Genomic DNA, 26,747 nt, shown 5'->3' on the forward strand with positions numbered 1-26,747 from the left:
TTTCATGAGAGAAGGGAATAATTTAAGTTCGGGTCCCGCGTACCTTTAGGAAGTACATTGGGGACTTATACCCATCTCTTATGAACCCATCTAAGAATGGGCTTTTCCTAATTAAGGTTGTGGGCAGGCCCATTTAACCTATTGACCCAATGATGGGTTATTCCATCCACTTACCCACATAGGACTAATGGGTTGACCCATTAGGCCTCATGACCCATTTGTCTAGAGGTACCCAAATACCCATTTATTATAAATGAGTCCATGAGGGAGAGAGAGAACATTACTTCTCCTTCATCATTCTCTTCTACCCTAAATCGTGGAGGAGAGAAAGAGGAGAGAAAGAGGAAGAGGAAGGTGAAGAGGCTTGGAGGAAGGTGGAGACCCCATCTCTTGGGCCATAAATCGTGGAGCTCTCTCATCTTGGGGGTAGGTAAGCTATTGAAGCTTCTTCCTTCTTCTATTTTGGATTTTAAAAGGGGTTGGGTAATGGGAGAGATTGACCTAGATCTCTCTTGGAACCTAGGGAGTCGATGGAGCATTAAAGCCCAAGCTATGGTGGAGTTATTTCACTCCATTATGAGCTCTAATGTAAGGGTTCTCATTGCCATTTGAGAGATTTAAGGTTGGACCCTAATGAGCTTAGGATGGAGTTCCCTAGAAGTTCTTGTGCTTTAAAACCACTTGAAAATGGGGTCCTTGGAGGGAATCCTTCGGATTTTGGACACGAAGGTGTGAGGGTTTACATGTGGTTTTGCACACGCAAGAAACCACCCTGAAATTACCTTCCGAGAAGGCCCCCGTGAAGGTCGGATTTACACTCGGTTTGATTTCAAACCACATCTCGCATCCGACCTTGACTAAAATTGTCCCGAGCCCCTGTGAAGCTCGGATTTACACTCGGTTTCGTTTTCAAACCACATCTCGCATCCGACCTTGACTAAAACTGCTCCGAACCCCGGTTTCCTAGGATTTATATGTGATTGCGAATTTGGGCATGAAACCACTCCCCGCAACCACTTTGTTCCGAAACCTTATACTTAAGCGATTATGGGAGACCTTTGGGGATCCTTTTCCTTCGCTCGTTTAACCTTATTTCACTCTTTGTTTAGGTTAATATATTCATCTTGTGGCTTATTGCTTGATCGAGGCGACAACCGATAATCTTGGTGCTTGGCGTATACGTTGTGAGTGGGTTTGGTCGTTTGGGCTGTTATTATTATTGCATTATATATTATGTAATCATTATAATTAATAAGCATGTTTGCGCATATTGCATACTCTTATATACAATTGTTATAATGTTGATCGGTAATGTTGTACCTTGATGGGTCTCGGTGCCGGTGGGTACCGTGTCGGACCCCGAACACTATATACATTTATGAAGAAATTATGTTGAATGTCATGTTGAATCAGTATGCACCGTGTCGTGCTTGGTAACCGGGCACTAAACCGGATGAGATTGGTGAGGAGGGACCGAGGCCGTGTTTAAGGAACATGGCGCGGTGTCCTTGCGATGATTGTGCCTACGGCGTGAGGATATTCGACTCGATCCCTGATTTACTTTTGAGGCTAAGGCCTATGTTGAAATACTTACTATTATACCGTTTTGATAGTTATTAGATGGTCTTGGAAATGTAACTATTCTGTATTTATCATCTAGCCTTTGAACATCTTGTAACTATTCGATTTATACGCTGCAATACTCGATCCTTGGAATGTAATATTCCTCTTTTACGCATTCTAATATTATATTGTGTTAATATTGATTATGTGCGTTGGGACACGTGTCGTGATCGGCGGTTTAGTAGGATGACACGCGTCCTAGTCACCCTTTATATGATATTATATTCCTTGTCGGAATAGGGCGTGATGAACCTCGCTTTGAGCTTAGGAATGAGTTTTGGCACGAGCTGGCTTAATTAGGGTGGACAATCTATGGGCCTTGGAGATTTCAACGAAGTTTTATCAATAACGGAGAAATCTAGATGTAAATCGAAGAGCATAGCTGAAATAGCTCAATTCCAAGATGTTATCAATGATTGTAGTTTAGTTGAGATGCAATTTTCTGGGCCCTCTTTCTCTTGGTCTAATAAGCGATAAGAATTTGATTTGGTTTTATCAAGCATAGATAAAGTATTCTGTAATGGGGAGGCTCTTCGGACTCTTAGTTGTGTGGATGTTCACCGGCAGCCCATGGTAGGATCGGACCATACACCACTTGTGGTGTAGCTTTTAGCTCCAAACAGAAAAAAGGTAAATCTTTTTAGGGAAAAAGTTCTCTGTCCGGGAGTGTGGCCTACGCTAGCACTTCCATGAGTCTATCTCTCTCCTTCCCATGTGAAAAGACACCTCTGCCCCCTTGTTTTAAGGAGGAGAGAGATAGACACATGGGAGTGCTGGCGTTGGCCATACTCCCGTACAGAAAACTGCTTCCCATCTTTTTATTATGAAGCTAAATGGGAAGGACATCCAGATCTCACAAATGTGATTTCTAGTTCCTGGAGCTCTTGCTTTCCTGGTTCACCTTCTTTCCTTTTATCTCAAAAGTTGTTAAGGTGCCAGTTTAGGCTTAAGAAATGGAGTAAAGACCAATTCCATAACAACAATATATAAATTGCATAGGTCAGTTCTACGCTTTCCTACATTCAAAGTTCTCCCACCCGATCTTCTTTAGAAGTTGAGGAGAGTTAGTGTCGTTAAAGGTTAAAAGAACTCTTGCTGTAGGAAGAGAAATATTGGGCTCAACGCTCTAGGATAAAGTGGCTCCAGGCTGGAGATAGGAACACTTCGTTCTTTGATACAACTACTGCCTGTAGAAGGCAATACAACCACATATCTAGGCTTTGTGGGCCTTCTGGAGCTTGGATAAGTGACGAGGCTGAGCTCTCGCAATGTATTGTTGATTTCTTCTCTGCTTCTTATAAAACTTCTAATCCAGTTGGCATTGAAAGTTTTTTGGATTGTGTGGCCCCCCCTGTTTCTCAACATCAGAATTCAGCACTTTGCCTTACTTTTTCTGAAGAAGAAATCAAATTAGCAATGTTCCAAATAGGTGCCTATAAAGCCCCTAGTTCCATAGCCTAACAGAACGCAGCAGCGAGGGACAACCCGCCCATACAGCCAGCAGGGAGGATGGCACTATTGGCAAAGACCGTCTGGCGAAAACGCCGTAGGCGCGAAGGGTGGTAGGCATGCGCCAGGGGAGCATAGCATAGGGAGGAAAGGGAGCCCGGATGATGGAAGAGCCAGGGGAGGCTGGGTCATTTGACGGAAATGGAAGGCTTTTTCTTAGATGGCCTCCTTGCCAAATTCTACCAGGTCCACTAGAACATTGTAGGGAAGGATGTTGTAACTTCTGTGCACTGGTTTTTTGAAACTGGGCACATGCTCAAAGAATTTAACCGCACAACCATTTTCGTAATCCCTAAGCAGAAACATCCTGAAAACATTACTTAGTTTAAACCTATTAGCCTTTGTTGTGTTTTTTATAAGGTCATTGCCAAGTGTCTTGTCAACCGTCTTAAACCTATATTTAACTCTTTGATCTGTCCATATCAAAACGCTTTCATTCCTTCAAGAGAAATTTCAGACAATGTTTTTGTTGCTCATGAAATTCTCCATCAAATGTGCTCTTCTAAATCTAAATTTGGTTTATGGTTGTGAAACTTGATCTTTGCAAAGCCTATGAAAAAGTTGAATGGTCTTTTCTCCAACATATTTTGGTTAGGATGGGGTTTGAGGGGAAATGGATTAATTGGATTATGGAATGTGCTTCAACTGTATCTTACCACATTAAGGTCAATGGATCTGTCATTGGAAGAGTTCTTCCTCAACGTGGGCTCCTACAAGGGTGTCCCCTTAGTCCCTATCTTTTATTCTTTGTCAGGAGGCCCTCTCTTCTTATCTCTTGAAGGCTTAGCTTAATAATCAAATCTTTGGTATTAAGACAAGTTGAGCTGGCCCTCATGTCATTCATCTTCTCTTTGCTAATGATTGCATATTATTTTCAAAAGCAAGCCTTGCAAAGAGTGAGACATTGTTGTCATTACTAACAGATTATTGTTTAGTTTCGGGACAGTCTATTAACATTCGTAAGTCTAACATCCTATACAGCCCAAGAGTTCCTGCCTAGACAAAAGATGCAATTGCTCTAGCTTCTGGGTTTCTTGTGGTAGAGAACTAAGGGAGATATCTGGGACTACCAACAGATTTTGGTCATTCGAAGAGAATGCTATTCTCTAGTATTACTGAAAGGATTCAAGCTCGATTGTCAGGTTGGAAGGAATCTCTTCTCTCACTAGCTGGGAAAGAAATCCTAATTAAGTCTGTTGCTACAAGCATACCAATTTATGTTATGTCTATGTTCTCCCTACCATGTTCTACCATTGATAACATAACCAGCCTTATATGTAAGTTTTGGTGGAAAGATAGGAATGGGAAAGGAGTTTGTTGGAAAAAATGGGATGTCCTTTGTTCTCACAAGGCTGTAGGTGGGTTGGGCTTTAGGGATTTAGGATCTTTCAATCGAGCACTCTTAGCTCGCTACGGCTAGCGCATTCTCCGTAATAGCGAGGCCCCCTTTGGGTTAGAGTCTCGAAAAGAAAATATTTTTTCACTTCCTCTTTTCTCGAAGTCAAGAGTAAATAGAATTGCTTTTGGGGTTGGCGGAGTATCCTTAGAGGTAAGGATTCCCTTTTGCTTGGCCTTCGAAGTCGTATTGGCAATGGTCAAACTACTAGAACTTTTGAGGATGCTTGGGTGCCTTCTCTCTCAGGAGGGCGCCTCTCTAGTTGTCATTCAAACACTAGATATGCTTTGGTTTCTAGCCTTATCCGTCCGCTGACTAATGAGTGGGATTCGCATGCTCTCTCAAACTTGTTTTCATCTAGTGAGGGGTTGGCTATTAGGTGTCTTCCTTTACCAACTTCAAATACTGAGGATAGTTGGGTATGGGCCCTGCAAAAAATGGAACCTGTTCGGTTAAATCGGCTTATCACACCACTTTTAGGACTGTCATTACTAGTCCTTCCCCTTCTTCTGATCTGATTTGGAAGTGGTTATGGAGTTTGAAGCTTCTCCCTAAAATCAAGTTATTCCTTTGGCATGCAAACTTTAATGCCCTTGCAATAAATGATCTCCTCTTTCGAAGGTCTTTGGCGCAATCACCCTAGTGTCCCTTTTGTAATAACATTGAGGAGTCCATTGTTTATTCCTTAGTCCATTGCCCTTTTGCATCTACCTATTGGCGTATCTCGCCGCTTAGAGTAGATACCCAACTTTTGAATGGGTCAAGCTTTAAGGATGGGATTTCCTTTTTAACCGTTTTAGGTCAGAATTGCCAAAATATAGGGGATTTTACATTACATTGGACTTCACTTTGTTGGAAATTTGGAAAACAAGGAACAAATTTATTTTCAAGTTTATTCAACCCGATCTTTGTACTCTGATGTCTTGTTTTTATTTGTTTTTGGAAGAAAGGGTGGTTGGTCTTCAAATACCTCCACTACCAAGCTCTATACACTCTGCAAGGCTTGCGTCCCCACTAAGGCCCCCTTTACCTTGTTTTTGCACTTTTACTGATGGTGCCTAGTCCGCTAACTCATGCAAAGGTGGCCGTGGCGTTCTTTTGTTGGATTGTTCTGGATCTTTCCTAGTAGCCTGTTGCAAAGCATCAATTGGTAGTTCTGCCACGTCACTTGAAGCTGAGGTTGTCCATGATGCCATCCTTCTTGCAAGTAGTCTTCAGTTGCCTAATTTGCAGATTCATTCGGATTGTCTTCCGATTATCCATGCACTTCAGGGGCTACATTCTATTTTGAACTGGGTGTTGCAAATAGTGGTTGATGATATCTTGTCACTTTGTAGTAGCTTTTCTTTTATTTCTTTTCTGCATGTTTCTTGAGACCGTGTTAGATGAGCTCATATTCTTGCTAAAGGAGTTTCTAGGTTTAGTTTGTCTCACTTTTGGTGGTCTCAGCCACCCCCCATCCTTGTACATCTTTTAACTGGCTAGAGTTTCTCTGCTGCTGATTTCTTTTAATAAAATTTCTGTCTTTGACCAAAAAAGAAAATTGTAATTTTCATCAAAAAATTATCTGCTCCATTTTCTGCCTACTCCATCTCCCAAAGTGCCTCTAATAGAGGGAGTTGACCCCACCTAGGCAATGTGATAAGGCAGGGGTAGGGTGATCAATTCCACCCCCTATTTGAGGAACTTGGAGAAATGGAGCTGCCCAGGAACTGGAGCTGATAATGTTCCAGAGCTAGGATTGAGTTGGGCTCCAAAATATAAAAATAGCTGAATCAGACCGGTCAGAACAGCTCAATCATCACTACATGTGGCTCAAACAGGTAGGCTGTTACTGCCCCCATGGACCATCAAGCTATAGGTCAACTGCCCAACCACCATGTCATATAGGATCGACAACCTTAGCGGACATTCTCATATATCATGCGTATCAAACCCTAGCGCAAACCGACAAAACGATGGAAACCAAAATGAGGCTATTGGATCGGTATTGGATTGGGGTTTTATGACACCGAACTCAAATCGGGTTGCATCGAAACTGTTAAGAAACTGAACTGACCTTAGAAAATCGGTCCAAACCGAACCTAATCCAATATAACCCGATAAAACCGATACCAGATCAGAATTAATAAAAAACACAAGATTTTCCCCATATCTAATGGATATATTTACATGCTAAACCGAACCCAAACCGAAACTGAACCAAAATCGATGCACTTTTACTGGATTGGTTTTGGATTCACTCAAATCTCACACCGAAACCGGTCTGATTGACACCACTACCTTAGATACATGTATATACAGAAACAAAGTATGTCTTAGACTCTTAGCCTATTGGGTACCTGACAATGTTTGCATAAATGTATACATCACCTGTCAAGTTTCAATATCACTTAATCTCAATTTCAATTTCATATTATTGGCTTGAACTATAATCTCTTCTTTAGATGGCTCGACTTTTAACACCATTGCATTCTTGCATAAGGAAGGAACATGCACCACTGCACCAACCTTTGGAAGTTCAATCTTCTTGTTGGCAACACATTCTGGTAAAAAAAAATATAGCTACTTTGTCAGAAATAAGGAGAAAAATGCATCCGAACATAGTTTTACCCATAAATCAATTAGATAAACAATTCTCAACTGTGATAAGGCAATAGTATAGCAGAAACCTCCATGCGTCTAGTGGAAAGGTAAGTAGCAGAACCCCCCACATCTATTGAAAAGATACCTGATAGAGACTGCTTGTATTCAACAGAGTCTGCACCAGCAGCAGCATCAGCTCTAGGATGTTGACCATCATCAGCTTTTGCATGATGAGATTTGGCGACCGGTGTTTGTTGACTGTTAATTACTGTAGCCTTCTTGTAATGCTGAACTGCAAATGTGCGATGCTGTAGCAATTTCTTATGAAGGATAGAGCATGCGATTGTAGCAGCCTCTGAAGTTTCTTGCATCTTCCGGTGTCTCTGAGAAATGCCATGTTCCATGACCTTCCTTTGAGCCACCAGTAGATCCTCATTAAGTTTTCTTGAAAGACTTCAATTAAAAGAAAGGCACAAAAAAAACCCATGAGTAATGCTTTTAGAAATTGAATTATTGAGTAACAAAAAAAGGGGGGGGGGGGGGGGTTTACTACCAGAAAAGAAATTTAACTCTGTATCTTCATAGAAGACTTGTCCAAAAACAAGACAGAAATAAGCTCCATGATACTCCCAACAGATCTTATGAAGAAAGGATAGAAGACCGCCCATTCCTCCACAAGCTTTTATTAACTTTAAAAAGAACCCCCTTGAAATTCCATTCATCTTTTAGAATCCACTTATGCAGTGTTTATCTCAGCCACATTTAAATGATTGAATATTGAAACACCCACAAATATTCTCTCTAGTAGTATGGAAACTTTCACCAAGTTTAAATCCTATTTGTGGCCTCAGAACATTAACCACAAACGACCCTTTGTGTATATAGTAGCCTGTAGAGTCATGGGCATAGATCGGATAATTTACCAATAAGGTAGTTAATCCTCCTACCAAAACCAAATTGTCTCACATTGCATACCTTGGTAATTCTTTATGCAATAAAATCCCCAAAACTCTTCATGATACCTTTCAAACACTCACCCTGAAAGAGGAACTCACTTCTGGAATTTTTGTTGCTAGAACCATGTTTGAGATTGATAACAAGCCACCATAGAGCTCCAAGATCAAGCACTTACAACAGTTTACCAAGTAAAGCTTTTTTCTTTCACCACCCCCTTCCAATCCAAAGACCCTCAATCTTTTTAGGTCTAAAAGCAGAATATCTTTTCCCATATGCCCTTCAGGCAAAAAACCTCAGTGCAGAAAACTGAGATTTTCTGCTTTCACAGTCACTAATGCTGGCAATTTCCCCCTATTTCCCTTTTATCATTGTTCAAATTATGCTTTAGGTTTCTGATCTGCCTTGGGGCGATGTCTTATCTTGAAGGCCTGGGAGTTTCTTTTGGAACAGCACCAGCTTTGCTTTGTTATCCCAGAGTAATAGAAAGGCCTTTAATTTCTTCATGACCCTGAAAGAGAGCTTTACATAGTTACTGAACTATCTCATTTTTTCACTCAGACACCTCTGAGATCTTACGTTTCTAAACACCACTTAGAACCTAGTATTACAAGTTAGACTGCCCCTGGCTATGGTATCCACACGGTTTGGTTGACTGATTGTGCATTCTAATCAGCAGATCAACATAAATCTTTATCTCCATCTGTCTGTTGCCAGAACAGCAATCACCAATAGTAGACCAATAAATGGACGGATGGAATTCAGTTCCAATCTAATGCTCTACTTGAGTTCATCAGGAAGAAATATGATCAATTGTTGAAATATTGACTTGAATATTGTTTCCTTGCAGAATCTCCTAATTGTTGCATGTTGAAAAGTATCTTCAGATCGGAGGTTCCTAGTTTTCTTGCAATGCTGAGAGGGGATCTAATGGCTCAATGATTCTCCCTGATCAAAGACACCCTGGAAATGCTCTGTGTGGAGTATTTCTCCCTGTTAACGTTACAATAATATACCCTGGGGGTACAATGTGGAATGTGCCACGATAGGGGGAGTGTCCCTATCGTGGCTGGTTACTCTAGTTAGTGTTGGTTTATTTCTTTCCTAGTTAGATTAATTTTTCTTTCCTATTCTAGCTAGGTATCTTAAGTTGTATTCTGTTAAGGATTCTTCCAATGTTCTCTAAGTAGTAATTACATATTATAAATACTCAGTAGAGGGGACTGCCAGGATAATCGAGCCTGCTGATCTCCTTGGCAGTCTCGCCAATTCCTTCCTCAATTTTCTCTCTTCTCTCTTGTGCGATTTCTGGTGTTTAGATATTGATACTGTCACATGGTATCAGAGCACTAAATACTAGCAATCATCTTCATTCCTCTGCTGGTTTGATAGTCTATTCAAGGACTCTTCTCGTGTTCTGGTTGCAGCAACCTATGCTGTCTATCTACTGCATATTGCCCTAGTTAATGATGATACGAAACTAAACTAGGACATCCTTCTATCTATTTATCTATTTCTGGTTATGAAGATTTCCAGACATCAATATATATATATATATATATATATATATTAATTTTATTATATGAAGGTTGCAGCTTCTATTTCTGGTGATTATTTTGCAACTACTGAGATCTGAAATTACTCTCTATCCAGCCGGCAGATGTTGGTATAATTTTGAGACTGATTTGAGTTCCCCTCGGGTTCACTCAATTCAGTTTTGAGGGCATTCTGATGGTTTGATTTTCTGGAATTTATTTTCTCCATCCACTCCTGCGGTACCCTATTTTTGTTTATTTTTCAAAAGTTGAATTTGTCAAATTACTTTTGAACCATAAGGTTGATCATCCCATCCTTTTGGGCTATTTATACTCTCTATTAGAGGGACCTTCGATCCTATTTTCAGGTCTATCTGACCTGCTTATTGGCTGCTACTTAATTATCACCCAGAATCTGGGTTTCAAGGTCTCAGTTGAAGTTTTTGGTTGCTGCCAGCTGGTTTGCTGCTCTTAGAACAGTACTACTACTGCCTGACTGTGTTCCTATTATTGTTGTTGCTGTTTTGAATGCTCCCTTTGGTTCCTATATTACCAGTTTGCTTGATGGCACATTATAAGGTTCCTGTTGATAATGTACACATTCATATTAAAAAAAAGGGCGTACCTAGTGCACTAGGCTCCCACCATTGCGGGTCTGGGGAGGGTCATAATGTACGCAGCCTTACCCCCGCTGCGCGGAGAGGTTGTTTCCCGACTTGAATCCACGATCACTTGGTCACAATGGAGCAACCTTACCGTTGCACCAAGGTGCGCCCTCCAATCATAGAAGAACTCGTCTCAAGTACAGGTTTCGACCAGACAAAATAGCAAGTTGAGTCGAGAACTTGATGAGTTGGGGTAATCTTTTTTTCCAACTTGATAGCTGGTTTCGATGGGTTTTAGACCTATTTTGGGGCTGAAACTTGGTACTCTGCCTATTTTAGGCCATTTAAACACAATGGCACTATCAGATTTGGAAAAATCAAAGTCCAAATAGGAGTTTCAGTTAGTGGAAAACCAGGACATACACTTACTTATGCCTAATATCATTTAAGTAAATGTTTTACTTAAGATATTATTAATAAATAAGCAAATACCCCCTATTTGAATCCAATAAAAATAGTTAAAAAATTTCAAAAGGATAGAAAGTCAATCCCCCAGTTCAAGAACAAAAATTGGATTTTCGGTGGTAGGTGCAATTTTCAACTTTCTAATGCTAGGGTTTTTCTCAGATCTAAAAATTCCATAAATTTTAAAATGGTAAAACATTGCTAAAAACCAAAAGTGCAGTTAAAAATTCTTTTGTTTTGATGTACAAAAAAATATTTTCATTCAGAGCGATTTTGACAGCATTCACACACCAAATTAAGTTTGACCGGTACATAACTTTTTCAATATAAATCAGATTTAAGCAACCTTGGACTTGTTGGAAAGCTTTCAAAACAAAGCTCCCAATAAGTCCAAGATTGCTTAATGAAAGCTTTCCAACAAGTCCAAGATTGCTTAAATCTGATTTATATTAAAGGAGTTATGTACCAATCAAACTTAATTTGGTGTGCGTGAATGCTGTCAAAATCGCTCTGAATGAAAATATTTTTTTGGACATCAAAACAAATGAATATTTTACCACACTTTTGGTTTTAATTAATGTTTTACCATATTCAGATTTATGGAATTTTTAGATTTGAAAAAAACACAGCATTAAAAAGTTGAAAATTGCACCTACCGTAAAAAATCCAGTTTTTGTTCTTGAACTGGGGGGTTGACTTTTTATCCTTTTGGAATTTGATTTTTTAACTATTTTTATTGGATTCAAATAGGGGGTATTTGCTTATTTATGAATAGTATCTTAAGTAAATGAAATATAAAAACATTTACTTAAATGATATTAGGCATAAATAAGAATCTGTCCTGGTTTCTGGCATAAATAAGTGTCTGTATACCAAGGTTTGCAAAAATAGGTGTCAGTATACCAAGATTTCCCACCGAGATGACCAAAACCACGACATTTCGCTAGATTCTGGAACTAATATGCTTGATTTAGGGTCGAGATTTGGGTTGGGTTGAGTTCACGAGTCGAGTTCTGGACTCGACCCGAGCTCTCACCGAGATGGGGTAATAATGGGTATCGCTTGAGATCTCGTCTCGAGCTCTCAAAATAGCGAGACATTCGTCGGGATCTAGCGAGTTCTTGTTCTATGCCTCCAATGTACACATTCAGATTACTAGTATAAACTGAATGGTATATCTAACTACTTGTTGTGGACTGAAGCTATCCAAGTCTACATATATGCCAAAGGGAAGATGAAATACCTTATTTCTGATCCTCCATCTGCTGATTTGAAGGATCCTAATGGTATTCCTGCCTATGAAGAATAGATGCGTGAAAATTCCTCAAAATTTGGTTGTAGAATAGTATGGACCCTGCTATCGTAGCCAACCTTATGTTTTGTACTACTGCAAAAGGGGTTTTGAGATGATTTAAAAGAAAGCTTCTCCAAGAGAAAAATATATCCTGAATCTATGAACTCTATAAGAAGATGTCCAACTTCAATCAAGGGGATAAGTCATTGAATGAGTATTTTAGTAGCTATAAGGGTATTATTGAAGAACTCCAGATCCATCAACCTCTTACTACTGATCTGGAGCAATTGAAGCTTCAACGAGCTGAGTTCCATGTTGCAAAATTTCTAGTTGGCTTCCATCCTGACTATCAGTCTGTTAAAAGTTAACTCCTTAAGGTGAAAAAGTGCCTCGTTGAACGAAACATTCTCTTGCCTCGAGCGTTTGGTAACTGCACCAAAGGTTGATCCTTCTTCTACTCCTTGGGAAAGTTCAACTTTTCCTGGCTAGCGAGATACAGAGGTTCCTCTTTCTCTGGTAGAGGCTGTGGTCAATGGAGAGGTCGTGGTATTAGTGGACAACAAACTAATAGGTCTTCTCAACATTGTACTTTTTACAAGAAGCCAAATTATATCGTTGACACATGTTGGGCCAAACATGGTCGACCAGACTGGGAAAATGAGTTAGCCAATACAATTATGACTGACAGTTCTATTGAGAGTGACCTCTGGTGACAACATACTTGCATCTGCTTCTACGACATCTTCCACTATCTTTGTGCCTCAAGACGATTATAATCAGATTCTAAAGCATCTACAACAACTTGGGTCATCTGCTTCTCCTTCCAGAACCACTTTAGCCCACATAGGTAACTCAGCCTTCTTTACCCCCACTCCATGGATTATTGATTCTGGGGCATCTTCCCACATGACTGGTAAGTCTAACTTATTTTCTTCCATTTTATCAGTTCAAAATTTGTCTCTTGTTATCCTTGCTGATGGATCCTCCACTAATGTGGCAGATCATGGAACGGTATCTCCTACCGCCTCCATGACATTGTCATTTGTTCTTCATGTTCCAAAGTTACCATTAAGTCTTTTATCTGTTAGCCAAATTAGGCACTTAATTGTTCTGTTACTTTCTACCCTTTTTATTATGTTTTTCAAGACCTTCAGACAAGGAGGATGATTGGTGGCGGGCTTGAGCAGGTTAGCTTATATTACATGGATGGCATTGGACCGACGACTACTGCTGCTACATCTACTAGTGGACCCTCTCCTCTTCAATGGCACCTTCGCCTAGGGCATCTATCCTTGTCCAAGCTGCAATTGATGGTTCCAAGTTGCAAATCCATCTCTTGTCTTGAGTATGAAGCCTGTGAACTTGACAAGCATCACCGGTCGTCGTTTTCTGCTTGTAGTGGGTCTAGGAGTTGGTCTTTATTTTCTTTAGTTCATTCTCTTATTTGGGGTCCTTGTCGTGCCAGTAATAGATTGGGCTTTTCTTACTTTTTTTTTTTTTAAACTTTTGTGGATGATCATTCTTAGTTAACTTGAATTTATTTATTGAAATACCGTTTTGATTTTTTTATTGTTTTAAAATTTTTTATCAAGAAATAAAAACTCAATTTGATGTTTTCAGATCTGATGATGCACTTGAATATACTCAGCGGGAAACTTCCAAGTTTTGTTTAGCTCATGGTATGATTCATTAAATGATCTATTTGTATACCCCACAACAAAATGGGATAGTCGAACCTAAATATAGACAATTGCTGAAAATCACTCGCTCGCTTATGATTCATATGCATGTTCCTACACAGTATTGGAGCGATGCCATCCTTACTGCATGTTATTTAATCAACATGATGCCCTCCTTTCGGTCCAGAAACTGTAGTAGGGATCTTCGGAGGGCCGTTTCGGCCTCAAAACGAGCTCGGATGGCCTAAAAAGCGGATACGACACCGGTTTGGCTTTTTTTAGGTCTAGAAGAATTTCTGTACTTTCTCAGGTTAGGGCTTTTCTATAAAGTGTCCTTATCTCTTTGAGAGGTTAGTGAGTGAAATTTGAGGGTTTGTAACATTCCCAGAGGTATAGTGAAATTCGTTTTGCTGCTCGGCCATGGACGTAGCTTCCCATCTTGGGGGTGAACCACATAAATCTTCTGTGTTGTGTGTTGTTTCTCTTTCACTTTTCTTCTGCAAATCGCCATTTCTGGGCATTGTTTTCTTAACAGGATGTTTTGTTCATGTTTTACAACCTCATATTGATAAATCATCTCCCCAGGCGGTAAAATGTATTATGTATTTGACACTATTTGAAGTTGGACATTATGTACATATGTTGTGCATAATTTTCCAACAAAAACAGGTATTTTTCCTTTTTTATATATTTTTTAAACATTTTAATAATATTTTTATGAAATCTAAAAAATAAAATATTTTTTTTAATGGGTGAAAAAAAAAAGACTCTATGAGGCTGTAGAGCATCCAAAGTTGTCCAACATATATGAGGATCACATCCAAACAATAAGTATTCATCCTACTTTTTTTAATTTCTTTTTAAAAAAAATTCATTTTTCTTTCCAGAAAATATAATAAAAAAATTAATAACGAAAAAAAAATTCGGACTCCATCAAGAGATAGATCGGCCAAAGTTGTGTAACGTAACTTAAAATCACATGAATCTACCAAGGTTTCAACAATTTTTTTTGAAAAAAATAGATTTGGAAAATGGCTTATCTTTCAAAAATCCTTCAAAAACTTGATGAATCTTCAGTTTGACAGCTAAATCACCCTCCAAAGCTTTCAATCCATAAAAAAAATCAAGTGAAAGAGAGGTTTTGGGAGAAGAAGAGTAGAAGAGAGGTGCTTTGAGGCTTTCTTGACAAAACTTGCTGAGTTCTGTCGAGTTTGCCTCATAAATCATAAGTGAAATGGGCCAAAAAATGGGTCAGACCTGAAACCATGAACCGAGATCCGATATCTTGCCGAGATCTCGGCGAGATATTGTACTTTTGTGACTCGACCCCTATCTCGTCTCGGATTTTCGAAATACCGAGAAACTCGGCGAGATCTCGTGAGTTCTCAAACTATGGAGGGAACCTTGTCATATGGCGTAGCAAAAAGCAGAATGTTGTGACAAGGTCCAGTGCTAAAGCCGAATTTCGTGCGATAGCACAAGGAATTTGTGAACTTCTGTGGCTTAGAGGATTGTTGCAAGATATTGGTGGTGTTGTCCATCTTCCCATGATGCTTTATTGTCACAATAAAGCCGCCATTAGCATTGCTCATAACCCTGTCCAGCATGATCGTACTAAGCACGTGGAGGTTGGCCGACATTTCATCAAGGAGAAGCAAGCCGGACTCATTTGTGTTCCCTTTGTGAAGTCTCGGCGATCAATCAGTGATGTGTTCACGAAGGGACTAAGTGGCAAAATGTTTCTTCCTATCTTAGTCAAGTTGGGCATGCATGATATATATGCACCAACTTGAGGGGAGTGTTGGATTATATGGGCCGAATACCGTGCGGGTATTCTGGACTTTTTCCCTTTTTATTATTATTATTTTTTATGTCTCTCTTGCATGTGGTTTAGTCCCACATTGCTCATGTAACTATGTTCTCTGTTTTATTATGATTATAAATAGATGTGCTTGGGGTGATAATTAATCATCCAAGCATTATTCTCCAATAGTGTTTTGTTAACAATTTGAAAGCTTGCTCCAGGAAAGGGAAATGCTATTTCTCCCAATGGTCACATGAACATTGAAACAAATACCAATGCGATCGGGCTGGATCACCCGATGACAGTGTTCAACTCTCACTCTCTGCACTTATGTTGGTGGGAACCTTGTCATCTAGAGAAGCAAAAAGCAAACTGTTGTGGCTCATTCTAGTGCAGAGGCCAAGTTTAGGGCTATGGCCCAAGGCATATGTGAGGCCCTTTGGCTCCCAAGGGCTATTGCAAGATCTTGGAATTGAGGTTGAGAAGCCTATGCGGTTGTACTTTGATAGTAAATCCGCAATCAGCATAGCTCATAATCCTGTTCATCATGATCGAACAAAGCATGTGGAGATAGATCGTCACTTTATCAAAGAGAAACTTGATAGCGGTCAGATGTACATTACATTCATTCTTTCAGATGATCAGCTTGCAGATGTTCTTACTAAAGGATTGAGTCCTAGGTTATTTGTTTCCATTTGTTAGCAAGTTGGGCATGATAGATATATATGCACCAATGTGAGGGGGAGTGTTGTAATATGGGTACAAGGGTAGAACTGTCATAAGGGTATTTTGGTCTTGTACTCTATTCGAATGTTCCTCTATTCTATTATAAATAAAGCTGGCCTGTGTCACATTGACACAAGTCATTCTCCCATATTTTTCAGATTTCATCAATGTCTTTGTAACCATTATTGTATCTTTGAATGCTTGTGTGTATAGAATCATGTGTATCTCACTGGGCGTAAGCTCACCCCATTTATGTTGATATTTTTTAGATGAGGAGGCTTGTACAACTATAGTGTATGTGAGTTGAGGCCCAAAAGACATTCATGATGTTAAGAACAGTTGACTTTTTGAATTGTAAATAACACTTTGGTATGTTTGATTCAGACTTTTGTATATGCATAAATGTAGCTATTTGCCACCAGTGCATAAATGAACTCTTAAAATATAACTTAACCTTTATGCTTCTGCAGTGTTGTATGCGATAGTGGGACTTTTGCTATTACTTTTACATGATTATTTGTGACCTTCTGGTTCAGCGCTTGCGAGAGCAGTGCCTAGAACCCTGTCTGGGTTCGGGATGTTACAATGCCACTTCTCAAGACTGATAATTCTAGAGTCTACTGAACCTATCATAAACACTGCCAGTGTCTTAAGAAAAGCCTTCCCAACAAATGTGAAAAGGGAGGCCTGTGATCCTAACACACTAGAGCAAAGAAACACAAATCAGCACCATATTCCATTGCCTGAAGTCTCTCTCCTCACAGTGGTCAGCTTTCAGACTTTTGCATCTGCTGCCCAAGATAACTTCAGTAACAACCCTCTCAGAGAGAAATTTTTTGATGTCTCATTCAACTTGTTGGCTCCTTCTTCAGCAGGCTTCCTCAAAAATCCCCAGCCAGCTAGTCCAGACTTAAGTTGAAAAAGTTGTCAAAATTGAAAAAGTTACAACCTCTTCCTTTATGTGAATGGACGCATTGGTTTCCAGAACCTCCTCCAAAATCAAAGGACTTGGCTTGTAAGTAGTTGGATAATTTTATAAATACTGGTAGCTGTATGTAGAGACACAGATAAGATTCTCACATCAGATAATGTTGAGCTTCATGAATATGCTCTTCAAAATCTTTTTTATGCCTCTCCATATCAATAATGACCTGGATTCAGTGAATCATGTATTAGTAGAGTATATCAATAGAATACATTAGATATTAATTAAAGCATCAAGGACAGTGCTAATTAATGAACCATCCAATTTATATTAATGTAACTGACTGGGGATGGCTCATAGCTACAAATTGCCAAACTGTTCAAGTCATATAGCTTGTAACACACCGTAACCTAATGGCATTCAGTTGTCTACAAATAATATCTATTCCCAAATGAATAGAAGTCCATTATAACAACAATTGATTGTAGAAAGCATTGAAAGTGGAGATACCAGATGGATTTTTGTTCATCCCATATGATAAAATAAAATATATAAATAGACAACATATAACCAAACTTTTCATTATTATAGATCCTACAAATTTAAGAGAACTTTAGGAGGGGTTCCCATACATTTATGGTAAAAACAAAGATTGAGTCCTCTATAAGATAACTTGTAGCATATAGATGTAAAATAAATAAATAAAAACAATTTAAAGAAAAAAAAAGCATATATACAGGTATCAATGGCATAGTAAGATGAATGTATATCAGCTGATGAATGTTACCCCATTGATCTCTTCAATAGCAGTTCCATACAGTTCACGAGCACTATCTAGAACTGCTCTTGGTAGTCCTAATCTCTCAGCAACATTGACTGCATTTGAACGCCCTGTATTTAAGAAAGTTACAGACAGAATAATATGACAAAATGACAGAAATACAACTACTAGTAGCTTAGACAAAAGAAGATAGTGTTTAAAACAACGGATAGGCTTAACAGTAACTAAGTGTGAATAGCAGAGATGTAACACCCAGCATGTAGATCATGTTTACTATTATTTGAGTGATGTTCTAGTATTATTTTATTAATGAAAATAAGCAGTGGCATAGTTGTAATTTTGGAATTTGATCAATGGCTTAATAATGTAAATATATAATGCTCAATATTTTGATTTAATATCTTATTTTATTGAGTAGGATAATATTTTATTTTATAAAAATGTAAGGTATATTATTTTAATGATTTTAATAGGATTTAATTCAGTTTATTTGATCTATTTTTATTGTTTGAATAGTGAAGTAGGAGGTGGCAGCTTAGTACTGGGCATAGTTTCTTAGTGTAATTAGTATTATTTAGACTAAGAAGGAATTAAGTAACTTAATGGATATTTAGTGGTGGCAGATTAGGATTAGGCTACACGGTTTCATGTGTTGATGCCACCATGTGCATGGGAAATATGGTGGTGGTAGCCACATGCATAGGAAAGAAGGTGGTGGCATGGTAATGGACTGCTACCGTATAGCAAAGGAGGTGGTGGTGGCAATAGGAACTCAGCCACATAGCAAGGTAAGGAGGAGGTGGCAAAGAGGTGTCATGTGCTAGACTAGGAGCTGTCAAATATTTTGTTAAGCTAAGTTTGACTACGTAAATGGTGTATTTTTAGTCTAATTAATCTAAGTTAGTAAAGGGATTAGTTGGATTAATTAGACCAAAGTCAGATCAGTGAGTTGAGATAGTACCTAGTTAGCTTTTCTAAGCTAGACTAATAAGAGGAATCGGTTCCTTCGATTCTGGTTTTGTTGACTTAGAAAACAGAGAAGAAGAAGAGAATGAAAGAGTGGGTTGCTGCTGAACCTGGAGTTAAGATGAGTTGCTTTGATTTGGATTGTTGAATTAACAAACTAGGAGGGTGTATCGTGGCTCTGTGGGTTTAGTTTTGGACTTGTGAAATTGGGAGAGGATAGAAGAGCTGAATAATGTTGTATATAGTATTCTTAAGGTATGTAAAAGTTCAGAATTTCAATTAGTTTTAATAATGGATTTAAGTGGTGGATGAGTATTGAGAATTTGTTTCGTTTATTGCTTCAAAGGGAGTATCAATTGAAGAGGAGACTGATTCACTGTGATGCTGGAACTTCAAATTGAAAGGAGATTTTGAGTGGAGGAGAACCTTCAAGTGAGTTCTCTTGACTTTCTTAATTGGATTTGCTAATCTTGAATTAGGAATAGATTAATTAATTAATTAGTGTTTTAGTTTGTTTTTAAAAGGATTCAAAACCCCATTAAAATGCTTCAAAGAGTTGAGGCTTAAACCCCACTCAAAACCTCTATTTCAGTTGAGTTTTCTGGTTCTGGCAGATTGATCTTTGGGTAGTCTAGAAGGCACATCTCCCTCGTTTTAACTCTGAATTGAATGATTCAAGTTTTCTTTGAAACTAGACTCATAAGGCTATCATTTATATAGAAATAGGATTATCCCAATTATGCTTCTAAATGGGTCTAAATCCAAGTCGAAATAGAGAAAAAACAAGCTCACCAGCAGAATTTTGGGCACTGTTTTGGCAGACTGACCCTCGAACAACTGAACAAGTATGGGTCATCTAAATGGACCTTTAAAGTGTTCTATAGTAATGTTTTAGCTACTGTAATGTTGTCTATATTAATGTTAGCTATTTTTACATGTAGGAATATCTATTTTCTCAAGTGCTAGTGAGTGTGATAGTATGTGTCAAGAAGAAACAAGGTGAGGGAATCATGCTAGTATTGCTGCATAATAGAATGACTGTTTGGTGTACTTGTGTCTATTTATATCATTGTTTATTGTGAATTATTACAACTTACAAGTACTGGCTTAGTAGCTTGGATTGTATAAGCATAATTTTGGTTATGTGTCTTATGAAATGTAAATTAGTTAATGAGCATGATGTGATTTATTGAATGCTTATCTTGTGTGCATGAGTTGTGAATGTATGTTGGTAGTATATGAAATGCATTATGATGAAAAGTTTATGTTGAGATTTTACATGACAAGTTATGTGGATATATGTATGTGTACGAGATATGTGAATAAGAGTACGAGTTATGTGAACAAGTGTATGAGATATGTGAATCAAGTGCTTGAGATTGGTAATAGTGGTATTAAGAGAACATGACCCTGTGAATACCATCCCTTTCCAGTAGGGGTTAAGTACTGGATGAGATTTCTTACGAGCTATCCTTCAGGACTACGAGCTATCCTTCAGGACTATGAGTTATCCTTTGGGACTACGAGCCATCCTTTGGGACTATGAGAACACAAGTACGAGTACAAGCCGTGTCATTCCTCTCCCCGGCTGCAGTACTGAGATAAAGAGTTGAATAGATGACACGAGGCCAGGCTAACCTCAACTGTATGTGCACAAACGGTATTTCACAATAATGACTTAAGACCTAATCACCTAACTCAACAGTAAAACGTAATATGCTTATTTGTACACTGTTAAAGATGCACATTAGCACTTGCCTGTATTATACTATGTTTTCCTCATTGAGCTGTTGGTTCATCCCTGTTATCAATATTCTTTTCAAATGATGAGTTCAGAGGAGATGTGTGTACAACTTCAGACTCTTTGGGTTGTGAGTATACATGATGCACCAACCTAGGAAACATGATTGATAGAAGTGTTTGTAAATAGTAAGAGTTATGTGAGAAAGAGAAAGAACATGTTTTGCAATAAAGTTTAAATTCACAGAGCTTTGTAATACTTGTATAATTGCCACCAGTGTTATATATATGTCATGTATTAGTCTTAATCCCAACTCTGGTAGTGTTAAGTCTTCCGCTGTATATGTATGAATTGTATGGGAGTTAGGTTATTTATACAACTGTGAAAGGTGATTTTTGATCAATGCCGGTGAGGACAGACTTTATACCCTGTCCAGGTTTGGGGTTGTTACAAGAGATCTTGAAGTATATTATCTACTCATCCCAAGCATTAGACTGTAAATTTAATATTACAAACTAAATAGATGTCTCTGAATTCTCTCAAAGCCAATGGAACTTGAAGGTCAAATGTGTTGGATAACCATATCTAAGTAACATGTCAAAACATGCTGACACCAATGCTTTTGGAAACAGACCAAAGTCTGAACCATTCCGGTTCAGCAGCTAGCACTTTGACTGGTCCAACCATCGGGTCTAATTAGGGATTCTAAAAATGGAATCGGGATCAAGATCAGCCCCGGCCAAATTTGGATTGGATAAGAATCAGTATATTCTTGGTATCTAGAATTTTTCCATACAACGATCCAGCCGATCCGATCCCAATTCTTGAAACTTGTGGGTCTGATTGTCTGAACAATCCAAACAAGAAGCAACAGAAATATATGGCACACACACACACACATACACACACATATACATACAGACAACAACAAGAAGAACTAAGCCTTATCCCAACTAAATGGGGTCAGCTACATGGATTGGTGGCAAAGCCAAAGAAGATAAAAAAAAAACTACAAATACAAAGAAGCAACATCAACAACTCAGCAATATCACACACACATATAAAGGGGAAAACTCAATTACATGGTCCAGCATTGAGAGGCCCCTGAGGCTATTCCAACTGTGAGATAGAAGGGATGTGGTCTTATTAGCAATGTATCGAATTTCAGATGCAAATTCAATCAAATACCACCCCTGGATTTCATTCAGGTCTATGGTGTTGGTTCCTCCTAACGAGTAACAACACATGGATGGGCACTTACTTAATATTTTGCTTTGTGAAGGCGGTTTTACAAAACTGACTTTCACGCTTTCCCTTTTGTAACTTAAGAGAAACTAAAAACCAGCAAACTAGGGACAGAAGAATAAGAACAACAACTGCGAGAGACGATGGAGAGAGAAAAGAAGAAACTAAGCGATAGACTCAGTGTGTATGCTATCGCTGGACCTCTGTACTTTATTTATAGTAGATGGGAATCAAATAGAGTTACAAACTTACAACCCAACAAGGAAACTATCTACCTAAGAGATTACATACTATACTAAAGCAACTTAAACACCTCAGGATAAACTCTACCATGATTACATACTAAACCCAACACTGCCAACGAGTATTACGTCCAATAGGGTATACGACACATATAGGACATTAGGACCACAGCTCAACACTCCACCTCAAAGCTGGAACATATAAATCTCCAATGCCCAGCTTGGACCAAGACTTATGGAAAGTAGGACCAAAAAGAGATTTGGTAAAAATATCAGCTAACTGATCCACAGACGAAACGAATGGAGCAACATTGTAACAATAAGCTTCTTCATAACAACACTTCGCTCAAAGTGGTAGTCAACTTCAATGTGCTAGGTTCTCTCATGAAACACCAATTTGCTGGCAATGTAGATATCGGCTTGGTTATCACAAAACACGTTTTGACCATTGGTACCCTCGGGGTGTTCTCCTCCACTTTGTCGAAGCTAGAGACATTTACAGTATGGGCTTTTGTAAGCAATCCTTGGTTATGGGCATTCTTAGGCCTGATGGTTGGGCTCCCTCCTGGTGACCACAATTTAAAACGCGCTTCGTTCCATCCCCAGAAGTCCTTCTGGTTCTGGAGATGCTATTGTTTGGTCTCCTTCAGAGGTGAGAGATAGTAGCACCAAAAATAAGCTTCCCTGCAATATCACAAGGAGATCTTCCAGAGAAGGTCATGTCAATCCAAAGCCACTCCTTAGAGAAGGAGAGGCATCTTCTAAGACGAGGCCAATAACTATCTAGGGCTCGTTTCCAAACGGAGGTTGAAAAGGAACAAGAGAAGAGGTAATATGTGTCCTCTATACCGTTCCAACTATAACACCCCCAAACCGGCCTAGGGGTAAGGATTGTTACACAAATCCACAAGATCGAAATGGTTTTAGAGATATGAACCAGAACTGAACCATTAGCCATATTCTCCACATAGATCCTCGAAAATACCATCATATAGCACAACGGAAGACTTAAACAATCAAAATCAACATCTGACTAATATAAATTCGAATATTCAAAACTAAGGTGTTGGTGACACCACAACTAAAAGTGAAAATAAATCTCTATTACATCCATCTATTCAAATTTCAAACAAACCAAGTCTCTAAGGTTAAATCCAAATCCAAAATCATTACAACCGTTGCAAATAAAGAATTTAAATGAATCCATCGATGTTCTAAACATCCCCAATTTGATCCTCATCTCTTCCAACAACTGCAGTGCACTAATTACATGAGCATGACTCTTGACTCTCTATCTTTGTATGGTTAATAAAAGGGGTAAGCTTGTGAAAACTTAGTGAATGAAAGGGAACAGAACATAAAATATCGGTAAGCAGATGCATATCCAGAAATATATAATAAAATCTCAAAACATAAGTTGTATAAATCTGAAAATATTACAAATTCCAGTAAAACATGTCATGAGTTCAAATGATCATAACACCAGTTCCAATTAATAGCCTCAGTAGGTCCATAAAGTGGCACTGCTAACAATCAACATATCACCAATATAATCAATGGGATGGGACTCCGGCTCTTGGCTCACAGAGCCGGTAACGGGCTCCGATGGAGGGGAAACCATGTTCTTTAAACGTCACGCTCTTGCCTCACCCCCCAGTTCACATACCCAAACATAGTGGAATTGTGAGCTTCGAGCTCTTGGTTCACAGAACCGGACCATGTCCTTAAACATCATGCTCTTGCCTCACTTTTGTGCTCAACAATCCACCACAACACACAACCCCCTATTAGAAGGGTTGCAATACAACGGTATTACATTCAAGTCATATATCATCAAGAATCAAGTCTCACCATGCTTTTGATAAAGTCACAACAATGCATTCTTTCCATAGAAATCAAGTTATGTTTCAAAACATGTAGAGTACCTCAAAATATGCTTTAAAACAATTATGTACAAATAGTCATGTTGTTTCAAATCATGCAATTCCATAAAATAGTAAATCAAAGAAAAGTGGTTTGTATATGAAAATAATACATAAGTTTTGTGGGGTCTCACTCACCTCAATGTCGCCTAAATTAATGATCTCGTCAACGTCTAATATAATTCAATGGCCACTTCGATCCTCTAACGATCCTCCCCAAAACAAGTCACGTCTCTTTAAACATGTGTATATAAGTACTCAACATCAATATTATTCTTTATTTAACTTAATCTTATCACATATATCCCTTCCCTCTCCATTCTATATCATGCCATTAAATCTCAAAATTCTGCTGTAATACTGTTTTGTCTATAACGAAAGAAAAAAAAGAAAAAAAACTTCACACATATCTCAATACCATAAAGAAATCCCATCTAAGGTTCGAAAACTCGGGTCTCGGTGCCAACTCGGATCCTTGAAAAAACCGAGTCGAGTCGAGATCTCGCCGAGTTGGTGCACTTTTTTTTTTCCGACTCAAAGCCTCATCTCGGTGGGTTTTAGACCTAGTTTAGGTCTGAAACTTGGTATTTAACCTATTTTAGGTCATTTAAACACAATAGCACTATCAGATTTTGCAAAAACAAAGTCCAAATAGGAGTTTCACTTAGTAGGAAAGCAGGACAGACACTTACTTATGCTAGAAACTAGGACAGACACAGGACAAACACACCGAATTAAGTTTGCCTGATACATAACTCTTTCAATATAAATCAGATTTTAGCAATCTTAGACTTTGGAAAGCTTTCAAAACAAAGCTTTCCAACAAGTCTAAGATTGCTAAAATCGATTTATATTGAAAGAGTTGTGTGCCGTCAAACTTAATTCGGTGTGCGCGAATGCTGTCAAAATCGCTCTGAATGAAAATAGTTTTTTGGACATCAAAACAAATGAATATTTTACCGCACTTTTGGTTTTTAGTAATGTTTTACCCTAATAAGATTTATGAAATTTTTAGATTTGAGAAAAACCCCAACATTAGAAAGTTGAAAATTGCATCTACCGCCGAAAATCCAGTTTTTGTTCTTGAACTGGGGTGTTGACTTTTTTTCCTTTTGGAATTTGATTTTTTAACTATTTTTATTGGATTCAAATAGGGGGATATTTGCTTATTTTTGAATAATATCTTAAGTAAATGAAATACAAATACAAAAACATTTACTTGGATTCAAATAAGTGTCTGTCTTGGTTCCTGGCATAGATAGGTGTCTGTATACCAAGATTTTCCAGTAAGATCTTGAGATTTGGCACTCATATAAAGGACCTAGATGGGCATTTTCCTAGGTCAAACCGAGATCTCGACCGAGATCCAAGATCTTAGCGAGATATTGACATTTTGAGAGTCGTAGGCAGTCTCGTCTCGGGATTTCGAAAAACCGAGAAACTCGGGGAGATCTCGCGAGTTCTCGAACTATGATCCCATCACAAAATACACACCAAGTTAAATCTCCAATCACTTTAAAACAGCGTTTCTGACTGACATAGAATTTTAAGTCATTAACTTGTAAAAATTATCCCCCTTTTCCCGAATTCAATTCAGGTCAAACCAGTGAGCATAGCTAGAAGACTTATAAAGGTAGTTATAGTAAAAATTTCAAACCAAAATACCTTTTCTAGATATGTCTGTTCTAATTTTCAAATTCGAGTATAGAAAATTGCCCTGGCAGCAACCTGTCCTAGTACGTGAATTTTTCGACATATGAATTCAATTTCAACATTAATGAAATTTTTAGAAGGTCATCTACACTCACATTATACACTCCCAATAATTATTTCAGACCATGAAACAACTTCTAACTATGGTCAATAACATGAAAGATTTCGGTCTACTGTTCTGTCCATCCAAAAAATACTTTTCACATGCAAAAATCCCATTTTCTCTATCATCACTTCCCAAATCCGAATTTGAATGCTTAGAAATCATGTTCCAAACTTGTGAGACCACAAATACACTTATAAAATCATGATCAATGTGTGTATTCATCCATGGAAGATTCATAATACAACCTTAAGCATCAAACCCTAGTCTACCCCCATGTTGCATATAAAAAATTTAATTGAAACATGGTGTAGTTCAACATACCTCTTTTGGAAGATCCAACTCCACTCTTACCCTTCTTCTTGCTCTTTTAATCATGGTATAAAATTTCGCGATACATCGCCGAAATTTCGGTAATTTCGACACTATTGAGACGAGATGGGCTTCCGAAATGAAGAAAGTTCAAATTTCGGCAAAATTTCGGTATATTTCGTAGAAATACTGTGTATCGAGTAGTATATTTCGGTAAATTTTGGTATATTTCGATAAATTTCATAGAAATACTTTGTGCATTAAGTATTGAACTATTGACTATTATGAAGTTTATGAGTTATGACTTAGCACTTATGAGTTTAAACTTTAAAGTTTAAACTAAAGGCTACATTTGACTTTATTTTTGTTTCATTACTTTGTTTAAATTTCTTATTATGTCTTTTAGTACTTAAACAATATGTATTTAACTATTTTATACAACAGGGTCCGATCGTATACAGTCAATCAAGGGTGCAAACCCAAAACACCACTTTGAGTTCATTTTTTTTGCAATATGAAGGTTTAAATGTGTTTATTTAGCTTAAATAAGGGTGTCCATGAAGTATCAGGCCTAGATATGGCCAAATACCCACCGAGATAGACTCCCGAAATATTGCAGAA

The 26,747-nt window shown here is 38.2% G+C and overlaps 1 protein-coding gene across 4 annotated transcripts in view; it reads right to left on the reverse strand.

The window, feature by feature from the left end:
- Positions 1-6,816: 6,816 nt before the first annotated feature.
- Positions 6,817-26,747, reverse strand: part of LOC122664846 (endonuclease MutS2) — a 120,086-nt gene continuing 100,155 nt past the window's right edge. The window contains exons 16-19 of one of the 4 annotated variants that reach the window (XM_043860857.1): positions 17,889-17,992; positions 17,257-17,327; positions 7,260-7,567; positions 6,817-7,062 (exon numbers count right to left, since the gene is read on the reverse strand). In XM_043860857.1, the coding sequence (XP_043716792.1) occupies positions 6,905-7,062; positions 7,260-7,567; positions 17,257-17,327; positions 17,889-17,992 (641 nt within the window). In that variant the 3' untranslated portion in view covers positions 6,817-6,904. Of the gene's footprint in view, positions 7,075-7,259; positions 7,568-17,256; positions 17,328-17,888; positions 17,993-26,747 lie in introns of those variants that run through there. The other 3 variants (XM_043860856.1, XM_043860858.1, XM_043860859.1) reach the window with 3 other exon arrangements.

This window comes from Telopea speciosissima, chromosome 6 (assembly GCF_018873765.1).
Source record: "Telopea speciosissima isolate NSW1024214 ecotype Mountain lineage chromosome 6, Tspe_v1, whole genome shotgun sequence".
NCBI classification, from domain to species: Eukaryota; Viridiplantae; Streptophyta; class Magnoliopsida; order Proteales; family Proteaceae; genus Telopea; species Telopea speciosissima.